This window comes from Lichenostomus cassidix, chromosome 10 (genome assembly GCF_008360975.1).
Source record: "Lichenostomus cassidix isolate B80296 chromosome 10, HeHo_3.0, whole genome shotgun sequence".
Lineage (NCBI taxonomy): Eukaryota > Metazoa > Chordata > Aves > Passeriformes > Meliphagidae > Lichenostomus > Lichenostomus cassidix.
The window spans coordinates 18,201,211-18,213,253 of NC_139491.1; the positions used below are offsets into that span (position 1 = coordinate 18,201,211).

The window sequence follows — 12,043 nt, forward strand, 5'->3', positions numbered from 1 at the left end:
ATTTGAGAAAAGATTGGCTGTCTAATTACATAGGAAATATCCCCTACAAAAGCGGGGTGCTGATAATAAATTCAGTAACGTTTCCAAAAAGCAGCTGAATTCTGTTGTAAAGCCAAAAATGTTAAGGAACACCATACTTCAAATAGGAATTATGACTTCTGCGATTGTCAGTAGCATACAGAACAGCTCTATTAATCACTTAAAACCAATTGATATCCTCTGATCAACTTTGGGCAGCAGGATTAATGTTTCTTCTGCCTGGTCACTGAGTTCCTGGTTCCAAGGGAAAAGGCAGTAGCAACATAAATTGGGTTCAGAACCCCATTACAGTAGCTGCTGTGCAGAGAAACTGCCCCAAGGGGCTTCCACTTGCTCTGTAGATCCACTGGAATTAGTCAGGCATCAGCAGGATGCCTGAGTTTAGGTAGAAGAGGTGCAGTATTTGACAAAAAAATATCTGTGCTTCTCCTGTCCACTGTCTGTGCTCCTAAATGTAGGGAAAGATAAAATAATTTTTTTTGTTCTGAAGTTGGACATTATCTTTTGACATAAAATGAAAAAGCAATGAATAAGCAGTGATGTAATCAGTAGCAGGTTCAATTCATCCTATTGCTGGAGCTTTGCATGAGATAAGAGGACTTGAGCAAATTCAGTATTTTAGACTAATAAATTCTTCAGGAAACTTTGCAAACAAGTGAACTTGGGCCTTGCAGGCAAAGGCTTCTTCATTATTTATGCTGCTTTGTGTAGTCTGGTTGAAGCAATTGCTCAGCACTGGAACCTTTTGCTGTGTAGTTACAGAATTACCTTTTAGTTTCTTCTTGGTGCTTCTGGAAAGAAAAGGTCTAGTTTAAGGTTCAAAACATTGACAGACATCTAGGAATCTGTCCTGAGTTCACTGGCAGGGCAGTTTGGAGAGACCCAGATGTGACTGTGCCATGAGTGCTGTCCCTGCAGTGAAAGCTTTGACAGCTGTTCCTTGCTCGTCACTAATCCTAAAGCACCTTAGCTGCACCAAGAGGGCAATCCCCCACCTGATCAACAGCAGGTGCTTGCTTCCCCTTTGGTCAGGCTCTGTGGAAGTGGGGCTGGGCAGAGAGGGTCCTCTCACCAGATTGATAATTTAAGGGGTTGTCTGTAGCAATCAGTTCTAGCCTCAGCATCACAGCTCAGCACTGTTTGCTTTCTGCTCAGCTCGTTTTTCACTTCATTCCTTTTATTTTAGGAAATTCCCAGAACTGTTCACTTGGTTTAAAAACTTTCTGGGGTATAAGGAGTCTGTTCACATGGAGGCATATCCGAAGGAGCGGGCTACGGAGGGGATTGCCATGGAGATTGATTATGCCTCCTGCAAGAGGCTGGGCTCCAGCTACCGAGCCCTGCCCAAGAGCTACCAGCAACCCAAGTGCACAGGGCGGACTCCGCTGTGTAAAGAGGTAAGGTGGGAGTTGTGTCACAGAGGAAGGCTCTTCCCAGCCTTTTTAAAGCGTTGGAGCTAAGGTGAGCAAAATGGAGCTGGATGGGGAATTTATTTTGTATCCCTCTGTTGGAAGGGTTCCTGGAGATGTCAGGGCACATCTGGTGATGGTGGGCATGGAGCTGGGGCCGGGCAGCTGCCTGCTTGGCACTGATTCAGCACTGATCTGTGCTGCTCCTGCACCCAGGCGTGTGTGGGCACACCATCCTGGCTTGGGATCGTCACGGTATGTGTGGCAGCCCGAGGGGAGCACACCTGAGATGTTCCTAGTGGCACTCCTGTAAACATCTGGATCCTATCCAGAAGCTATTGTACAGGGTGAGGCGTCAGTCTAGGAACTGGCTTATGCTGGAAGTTGGCTGGGAGTTGCAATACCCATGTGGCTTTGGTGGTTGGCATCAGCTCTTCTCCAGCGGTGTTTGTGAAAGGGCTGCATGGAGCGTTATGGGGCAGCTGGAAAAAAAACTCACTGAATAGTTATGATGTTTAATTACTGACATACCTAATGCTCATACATTTTATTTATGATGTGTTACATGGTACAACCTGTGAAAGGAACATTAAGATTGCAGACTTAACACTCCACATAGGGAAAGACAGAACTGGTTTTCTGTGTGGCACTAATGTGATCTCAGTGGTCCTTTACAAGGTTATGTAGTTCAGGATTATTGCTACCTTTTTACCTAAATTCCCACTTAGCTTGCTTTCAGAGTTGTCTCTAGGCCAACTTTAAAAGAAAATAATGTTTTCTTTAAACAGATTCTCCCACGTATTCCCTCAGATGCGTCTTTCTTTCTCCCTAAAATGCTTAATTTTTAATCCATGTCCTGACACGTCTCTCAAAAGCATCTTGTGTGATGCAGCTACAAACTTTTCTCCCTGTGAGAATCTAATGACTCAGATGTTCATGCTTTGGGTTTATGAAAACTGGGCCTGGCTTTCAAGACTGTCTGCCAAAATCATTGTTTCTTTGCCTTTGGCCTCTTTGAGGTTGTTGTTGGCTTTTTGTTTGTTTGCTTTTTAATGTCCTGTGTTGAAAGCTGCAGGTGCTCAGCTATTTTGTCAGGAAAGGTGATGCTGGGGTATGGATTTATACTTCCAAGTAGCCTTATTTGGAGGCAGCAGCCGTGTCATGTCTAACAGTCAGGTCTGCTGTGGTGACCACACAGTGTTGATGGTGAATCACACATGAGGAACCAGCTGGTTGCAGCTGACTAATCCAAAGCAGCAGAAAAGCTCCTTTCACCTTTATTTGCCTCTTCCCTCACAAGTTTTCTCCTCACAGTTTCAGCCAATGAATTTTTCAGGCTGCCTGGCTGTTTGGTTTCTGGCTGTTTGGGGTTGCCCTGTGAATGCTGGGCTTTGGAAGGGGCACAGAGTTTTTCCCACTGGGAATTAGATTGTCCCACCAGAAAACTGGGCTTGGAGCTGGCCAGGCATGATCCTCTTGAGCACTGACTATTAATGTTGTTCTCCCTCTGTCTCCCTCAAAGGTTTTGAATGACACCTGGGTCTCCTTCCCATCCTGGTCTGAAGATTCCACGTTTGTGAGCTCCAAGAAGACGCAATATGAAGAGCACATCTACAGGTGTGAGGATGAGCGTTTTGAGGTAAATTGCTTTTCCTTGTTTCACGTACCAGAAAGCTCTGTTCTGTGAACAGTTAATGAGCTTGATGTAATGATGCCTTTAATACTGCATCTTAGAATCTCTTTTTATTGTGTCTGCCACCTGGTTTTTGGCATAAAAGCTTGTGTTCTCTTAATGCAAGAAGCAGTGGCTGCACAGCCACTAAGCTGCCACCCCTGCCCCTCACCTTTTGTGCAGAGCTCTTGGTTCACCCCACTCCACATGAAATTGTTGAATGGCCTGCATGGAATCACTGCTTCTTTTCTGTTCTTCGTGCCCATGTAGTACATGAGAACATGCATTCCCCTGTAATCATCTGCAAAGCAGTGTGTTCAGGGTGTTAAACAACTGACATCTTGACTGGAAATGGAAGTTAGCTGGGCAATTACCTGAATGCACTCATATTTGGCACGTCCTTTTGTAGAGTAACTGTCAATTGTGTTCTATTCCAAGCTGGAAGATGTAATTTCCAAACAGTATCGTCCTGGTAGCCTTTAAATTCTTATGCATTATTATCTAGGTAGCAGATAAAATATAATTGGATTATTTTAGAGCAGCTGAACACCAAAGTGCTCAAGTACACCTTGTTAAACAGGCACGGCTTCTTGTTTCGTGTCACTTGAATGTTTGCCTCCGTGAAGTATCATGTTTTGTCTATTCAAATGCTACGGCTAATGCACTGTTCTCTCCAGCTGGATGTTGTCTTGGAGACCAACCTGGCAACGATCCGTGTTCTCGAGGCAATCCAGAAGAAACTGTCGCGCTTGTCTGCCGAGGAGCAGGCCAAATTCCGGCTGGACAACACCCTGGGGGGCACCTCAGAGGTGATCCACCGCAAGGCCCTCCAGAGGATATATGCTGACAAAGCAGCTGACATCATCGATGGGCTCCGCAAGAACCCATCTGTGGCTGTTCCCATTGTACTGAAAAGGTACTGCTGCCCCAGCACCCTGCCCTAGGCTCCCTTCCAAAGGGTAACGGACTGTATGCCGTCCAAATTTATGGAAAAGTGGCTAATTTCTGCCCAAGTGTGACCTCCACAAGGCTGTAAATTGCCCCAAAAGGTTGTGGCTGCCCCACCCCTGGAAGTGTTCAAGGCCAGGCTGGGCAGGGCTTTGATAAACATGGTCCAGTGGAAAGTGTCCCTGCCCATGGCAGGGGGTGGAAGATGATCCATAAGGTCCCTTCCAAACCAAAACATTTTGTGATTCTATTATCCTATGAAATTAAGAAGTTCATTTATATTCTGGACGGTTTGTGTATTCCATAATAATCACCTCGAGGGAATTGCCCTTCTGAAACAAAATCCTTACAGCTCAGCTGGAAAGGATATAGAGCTTTTGTTGTCTCATCTTAAACTTTTTTCCTTCCCTGGTGTCAGCACTGTGTGTAAGATAAGGAAACTGTGCTGTGTGGATTGTGCCAGGGCTAAATGTGAACCCTTTCAAAATCCTATGGCTGTATGTGCCCAGCTCATGGTGGCTGTGCTCCTCAGATTCCTAGTCCTGCTTCTGTTGTCAGCCTCACCTTCCTCAGTTAAAAGGGAGTGGCTGCTGCAACTCCTTGGGCAAGGTTGGAGAACTGTGTAAGCAGTAGATACTCTTTTATCTCTGTGGGACTCTTGGTCCTGTGTTTGGGGGTTCCAGAGCTGGGGGTAGCAGCATTCCCAGGATACCTGCAGAGTCCCAGTTTCCTCAGCCTGCTGCAAGGACATTCTTCTTGGACCAAATCGGGGTGCTTTGCTTGGGATGCCAAGTCGAGGTTCAGCACTCCATTCCCAGGACACCCAGGTGTCCATGCTTTGTTCATCATCCAAACTAAGCTGCCCCGTTCCACAGGTGGAGCTATGTGACTTTCTGGGGATTTCTGAGAGACCAGGGCCAGCTCTTCTGACTTTCCTGTCCCTTTATCTCCTCTCCCTGCTGTGGACAGTGGGGCTGCTTTGTTCCTGCATGGTTTTACTTAGATGTGAAAGAAACACAGTGGTTTTTCCAGAAGAGTGTGTCCAGGGTACACCTCCTGGAAAGCTCCTTTCTGTGGGATATCTTTGATCCATGCCCATTTCATCGGGAGTTCAGCTCTTGTGAACACTCACCAAGAACCATGGGCTGAGGCTTTTCATGTATGCTCACCTGTTAGCTCACCCTTGTTTTCTTGATCCAAGGTTAAAGATGAAAGAGGAAGAGTGGCGAGAAGCCCAGAGAGGATTTAATAAAGTCTGGCGAGAGCAGAATGAGAAGTATTACCTGAAATCCTTGGATCACCAGGGCATCAACTTCAAGCAGAATGATACCAAGGTCCTGAGGTCAAAGAGTCTCCTCAATGAGATTGAAAGCATCTATGATGAGGTGAGGTGGTCACCAGTAGTTTCCTTCCCTCTAGCTTATGTACTTTGCTAGCGCAGTTTCAGTTCCTGTTCCTCACAGCTTGATGAGGGATGAAATCTGTTCCACTGGCAGAGCTTTCTAGAAGGCTCTTGGGTGGTGGAGAAGGATTGTTTAGTCTGATTTTTGTGCTGTTCCTCCTTTGTAGAGGCAAGAACAGGCTTCAGAAGACAATGCTGGAGTCCCCACAGGCCCACACCTCTCTCTAGCCTACGAAGACAAGCAGATCCTCGAAGATGCTGCCTCTCTCATCATCCACCACGTGAAGCGGCAGACGGGAATCCAGAAAGAGGACAAATACAAAATCAAGCAGATCATGTATCACTTCATTCCAGACCTGCTGTTTGCTCAGCGAGGTGAACTCTCGGATGTGGAAGAGGAGGAAGAGGAAGAAATGGATGTGGATGAAGCTACTGGAGCTGCAAAAAAGCACAATGGCGTGGGGGGCAGTCCTCCCAAAACAAAGCTGATGTTCAACAACACGACGGCCCAGAAGCTGCGGGGCATGGATGAGGTCTACAATCTCTTCTACGTGAACAGCAACTGGTACATCTTCATGAGGCTGCACCAGATCCTGTGCTTGCGGCTGCTGCGGATCTGCACCCAGGCCGAGCGGCAGATCGAGGAGGAGACGCGGGAACGGGAGTGGGAGAGGGAAGTGCTGGGCATAAAGCGAGACAAGAGTGACAGTCCTGCCATCCAGCTGCGGCTGAAGGAGCCCAGTGAGTGATTTCTGGTGGGAGGCTGGGGGGAAAAAAGTGCTTCTGTTTGTAGTGTGGACAGGGCTTGTTTGGTGTCTTCAGGCACGTGACAGCAGGGACCCTTTAAGATGGGTTCTCCTCTATTATTCCTTGGGAGATGGGAAGATGTGGGGAACGTGGAACTTGAATAGCAGAAAGATAGTATGAAGCAGTTATTTTATAAGAGCTTTCATTTTACACATGCATATCTGAAGTATCCTCAAGTTCCCTAAGTAAAAATTTTCAGTAATAAAAAGCTCATGGAGGTGGCTAGAGCTAGAAAACAAGAGATTATGAAAATACCTGTGGCCTCAAAAGGACTTATTTATGTCCATAAAAGACAAGCTTAAGTGACCCCTCAGCATAAGTGGGTCACCTGAGGACCAAAACTGCCAGTGACCCTCCCTGGGGGTGATATGCTCATCTCTCCCCTTCTCTCCTGTTGCAGTGGACATCGATGTTGAGGATTATTACCCAGCCTTCCTGGACATGGTGCGCAACCTCCTGGATGGGAACATGGACTCGTCGCAGTACGAGGACTCCCTGCGCGAGATGTTCACCATCCACGCCTACATCGCCTTCACCATGGACAAGCTGATCCAGAGCATCGTCCGGCAGGTGACTGCCAGCACAACCTGGGCACTGGGTGGGATGGGGTAGAGAAAGTAGACAGGTTGTTTGCTGTACTGAGAACCCAGGCTCACGTTGGAGGCCACGTTGTATACCTAAATGGGGAATTTCAGGGGTAAGCAGGTAAATTCAGGGTGTTTCTTCACCCAGCTGTCTAACCCTCATGTAGAGAAATGATAGAAGGTGATTTCTGATCTGTTCAAATGATTGAGAATATCCTCTACAGAATTCTCTTTGTTTTCCAGATGGTTTAGGATATAAGTATTCAAAGCATGACCAGAGCTAATCTTGCTTTACCTTTGAAAAAAAAAATGAAATGACATCTAAATAATTCCCTTCCTTTCCATCAGTGCTGTAGGAGTGCACACTTTTTCTAAAAACCTTTTGTCTCTTTTATCTGACTGCTGGAGTAGCTCATTTTGGCTGTTAAACTCCAGTCCTTTTATTGGGTTGGTAGGAAGAATGTATGAGCAAAGGAAAAATTCTTCTTGTGCCTTTTTGTAGCGTAAAGAACAAAAACAGACACAAGGGGCTGGAAGTGGAATAGCTTGAAAGGCCTTTCCTCTTTCAGAAGGGTAAAGCTGCTCTTCAGAAGCCCTTCAGTCCAGAGATTAACTGAATTCAGAAGACAGTTGGGAGACTTTTGATTTTTAAACTTACACAAAACATGGATTTGATCTTAAACCTCCCACCCCTCTCCTCAGACACAGCAGCAGCCCCTTGGTGAGGAGAGGACACACTGTGTCACGGCGCTTTGGCCCTTCCTCCCCTGCTGCTGATCAGAATGTTCCCTGCCTGTAGTTTTTCTCTGAGTAGCTATGCTTTGCCACCTGTTAGTTTTTTTAAAGATATTGTGGGTTTTTTACATTGTAGCAGAGATCATCTGCAAGTGAAAGAAGCCGAGGTTTTTTTTTTTTGCTTGAGCTAAATCCCATTGTTACATCCTTTTTTTTTTCTATTCTGATGGGGGTGTAGCAGCCTACCTGATAAACACCATCCTGCTGTCTTCCTGTTTGCAGCTCCAGCACATTGTGAGTGATGAGATCTGTGTGCAGGTGACAGACCTGTACCTGTCAGAGAACAGCAACGGAGCCACAGGAGGTCTCCTCGCTTCCCAGTCTTCCCGCACGCTCCTGGAGGCAGCGTACCAGCGCAAAGCTGAGCAGCTCATGTCCGAGGAGAACTGCTTCAAGGTAAAGCCAGGCTCTGAACCACAGTGTAAAACTAGCAAGAGCTGAGGGGATGCCTTTTAGAAAGGGAGAGGCACCAGTCCTTTAAAAAAGAGCCTTATTTAGGTATCCAAAAATGAGGAAAATTAACTCCATCCCAGCCAAACCAGCAAACATGCTGCCAGCTTTTGGGACATAAGTTAATGCTTCTGTAAGGGCCCCTCAGAAATGAGGTTTCAAGGAGGAATATATTTCCTGGAACAGCAATGAATATCCCCTGTGCTTTACAGCAGCTTTGGGCTGTATTGTACTGACTGCTTGGCTGCCACTGGTTTTAATTTGTAGCTCAAACTCTCCCATTTCTCTGGTGTCTCAATTTTGTTGACTGTGGGGAGATCTGCCACTACTGACTGGGCATTAAATCACTGCTGCCTGCATACATTGCTAAAAAACCTGTCCTAATCAAATCCATACTTTTGCTGAAGAGGCAGGAAGTGGTCAGGCCCTTTCTGAGCCAGTGAAGTACTTTGGATAAAAGCCTTGGAGAATATAATATCTCTTCCCTTGCCCTCAAACTTATTTTGGGGGCTCAAGGAGGTTTCCCTTAGAGCTCTGCCAACTTGCTTCATTCTCCCTTTTCCCTGGTGAGAAGTGAAGGTGTTTGTTTCTATTTTAAACCTCCTCTTACTGAAGTTCCTTCTGCTTTTGCATTGTAGCTGATGTTCATTCAGAGCAGAGGTCAAGTTCAGTTAACCATTGAGCTGCTGGACACAGAAGAGGAGAACTCAGATGACCCTGTGGAAGCAGAGGTAAGGGCAGCTTGTCTAGAGAGCTGACTGTGATAGTCAGGGTTGCACTGAACCAGAGTGTTCTGTTGACTGGTGGTATGGTCCATTAGCACAAGACAAAGAAACATCAACGACATGCCATAAAGCTTCCAGTGATGTAAGCAGGCAAATCCTTCTTGGTTTATTTTTTATTGGAAAATACTCAAAACCACATAAACGTTGTACCTGCCTTTTTGGGTGTAAGATGCACAGAGCCTTCAGAAGCAATGTTGTATTCCTCTGCATGACTTCCAGCTTAGCCTCCTTAACCCTGCCATGTTGTTTGGTGGGAGGGCAGTGGCTGACGTGTGCCCTGTGCTTGCTTCCAGCGCTGGTCGGACTATGTGGAGCGGTACGTCAACTCCGATTCTACCTCCCCTGAGCTCCGCGAGCACCTGGCCCAGAAACCCGTCTTCCTGCCCAGGTGAGTGGCCATGCTGTGCTGGGAAAGGCCCTTAAAGCTCATCTCCTTCCACCCCTTGCCATGTGCAGGGACACCTCCCACTAGACCAGGTTGTTCCAAGCCCTGTCCAACCTGGCCTTGGGATGCACCACCTACACCCAGCTTTGTGGTGCCAGAGGGTGGGCGCTAATTCCAGGAGGGCTTCTCTGGTTTGCAGGAATCTGAGGCGGATCCGTAAGTGTCAGCGTGGTCGGGAGCAGCAGGAGAAGGAAGGGAAGGAGGGAAACAGTAAGAAGTCCATGGAGAACGTGGAGAGCCTGGACAAGCTGGAGTGTAAATTCAAGCTGAACTCCTATAAGATGGTGTATGTGATCAAGTCAGAGGATTACATGTACAGGAGGACCGCGCTGCTGCGAGCTCAGCAGGTAGGAGCCAGTGAGAGAACGGGGTGGGCTGCTGGTGTTTCCTGGGACCTAGGGGAAGGGAAGGAGGCATTGCCTCTCTGCCTGTTCAGGGAGCTGTAAAGGTTTGGGTTTATCCAAGATGAAAAGAGCTTGTGACTCCAGGTTGGTGAAATTCAGGAGGATTGCACCGGAGGAAATTGATCTGGTCATTTGACATCATGCTTTGACACTCTCCTTTTCTCATCTTATGGGAATATTTCCATCCACTTTCACTTATGTATTTAGATTTATAAAACAACTACTTACCATGTTTCTTGCTGATGAGATACAAATAATGGCTTTACTTCATTAGTTATAAAGTAATTCTCTAAAACTTGCACCCACATCAGATTAGAGCATTTTATTGCAGCATAATTACTCTTTGAAATGCTGATACTGAGGATTTTGATTGAATTCTATCCCATTCAACTGGCACAGACCTCAAAGAAATGTAAGCTTATAAGCAGGATGCTATATGCCAGTGCTCTTCACAGAGAATCTGAACATAAATTCTTGGAGTGTTAAATATGTAGTGTGCAACTTAGCCCTTAGTTACTGGAATACACTGAGGGAGCTGTAGAATCTACATTGGATTTTGGAAACAAATCTATTGGATTTAGCAGTTAGCACCACAAAGCAGTCAGTCTCTTGGAGAAGAACAAACAAATAATAAAATCTGTACGTTTTAGTCTAGAGGTTTAATTATATTGGCTGTTTTCAATTATGACTGTAGCCATGGCTTTATACCATCTGCCCTGGATTTTACATTCTTTAGGCAGATGCTCTTACTAAAAAACGTGCACAGTTCTTCCTCTCCTGATGTTTCTGTTAAGCCAGAGCTTCTGAAGCCTGTTAGACCTGACTTGGGTCTTAATCTTCTGTAGCAGTTATGTCCCCAATATGTGTAATGCATGTTGAACTTGCTCTTTCCTGGGACTGTCCCCATGTGGGGGCTGGAGACAGACCCTGAGGCTGGGGGAGAGCAGGGCTTGCCTGGTCCTGACTGCTAGAGGAGGCAGCAGCATCTTTCGGGCAATGTGGAAGAGACTCTAAGCTGGGCATGCAACTTCCAGCCTCCCACTGGATATGTTCCATGTCCCCAGCCCGTCAGCTGCTTATTAAACAAAGAGCATAAACCTTTTAGTATTTCTGAGCTCATTTTGCCATTAACTTTCTCAGAGAGGAAACCCGGTGGACCTTCATCAGAGTTTTCCCTCTATCATTAGTCCAGTGTCTGCATTACAAATTCCCTCTGTGTTTGATCTCCTAGGCTATGTCAACCAGTAGTGAAGCTTTGCATTATGCTGCAGTTTGGGGGCCAAATCTGCCTTTTCCTAACACTTCTCCCTGTTTCTGTAGTCTCATGAAAGGGTGAGCAAGCGGCTGCACCAGCGGTTCCAGGCCTGGGTGGACAAATGGACCAAGGAGCACGTGCCCCGCGAAATGGCAGCCGAGACAAACAAGTGGCTCATGGGTGAAGGGTTGGAGGGCTTGGTGCCCTGCACCACCACCTGTGACACAGAGACCCTGCACTTTGTCAGCATCAACAAGTACCGCGTCAAATACGGCACGATATTCAAGACACCCTAAGAGTCGCCCGGGGCGAGCGAAGAGCCCCGGGAGATGTGTGTGTGTGCGCGCATCCAGGGAAGGAGGAAGATGCCTTTCTCCCCTCACTGTGTATCTCCGTAACATGGCCACTTGACTAGTGCGTGGCTGGTACAACCCGTCCCCAGCGGGATTCCCTGCGGGGATGTGGAACTCCGCCTGGGGCTGCAGGCCGCCGGCCCTTTGTGGGCAGGAAGGACCCTTCTCTGAACTGAGCCATCCCAGAGAAACGCAACGAGCTCGTACACACCAGCAGCGTTGAGGCTTTGACTCCCCGGAGCCCTGAGCGGCGAGGGAGGGGAACAGGATGCTCTCCACCACCGGACCGCTTGGATGTGTCCCCAAAATCCCCAGGTGCCTGTCGCCACCGGATTCTCCTCCCTTTATGGGCTCTGGCACGGGGCCATGGGGCAGCGGATCCCAGGTTCCTCTCGCTCCCTCCTCTCCCTCCCAGGCTGGACTCACCCTGTGCAGATCGGTCTGTCCTTTCTAGTGCCAGTGGAACTGTTTTATTTTTATTTTGGGTTTTTGTTTTTTTTTTTTTTGTACCTGCTTGTTTACTAGTCTCTCCTAGTGCCATGCACCAGCTTTTCACACACATGTACGTACACACACACAGCAGAGAACAACACAATTTTAACATGTTCCCTTCCTTTTTTGTAAATAAATGTACAAATTGTCAATTTTTTTTGGTTTTTTTTTCTTTTTGGTTTGTTGTTTTGTTTTTGTTTTTT

The 12,043-nt window shown here is 46.9% G+C and overlaps 1 protein-coding gene across 3 annotated transcripts in view; it reads left to right on the forward strand.

Annotated features, from left to right (window-relative positions):
• SIN3A (SIN3 transcription regulator family member A) overlaps positions 1-11,992 on the forward strand; it is a 31,809-nt gene extending 19,817 nt beyond the window's left edge. For all 3 annotated transcript variants that reach the window (XM_085070983.1, XM_085070981.1, XM_085070982.1), the window contains exons 11-21: positions 1,226-1,436; positions 2,971-3,087; positions 3,798-4,036; positions 5,270-5,453; positions 5,638-6,211; positions 6,678-6,847; positions 7,879-8,052; positions 8,745-8,837; positions 9,185-9,279; positions 9,476-9,683; positions 11,061-11,992. In XM_085070983.1, the coding sequence (XP_084927109.1) occupies positions 1,226-1,436; positions 2,971-3,087; positions 3,798-4,036; positions 5,270-5,453; positions 5,638-6,211; positions 6,678-6,847; positions 7,879-8,052; positions 8,745-8,837; positions 9,185-9,279; positions 9,476-9,683; positions 11,061-11,291 (2,296 nt within the window). In that variant the 3' untranslated portion in view covers positions 11,292-11,992. The remainder of the gene's footprint in view (positions 1-1,225; positions 1,437-2,970; positions 3,088-3,797; positions 4,037-5,269; positions 5,454-5,637; positions 6,212-6,677; positions 6,848-7,878; positions 8,053-8,744; positions 8,838-9,184; positions 9,280-9,475; positions 9,684-11,060) is intronic.
• Positions 11,993-12,043: the final 51 nt, after the last annotated feature.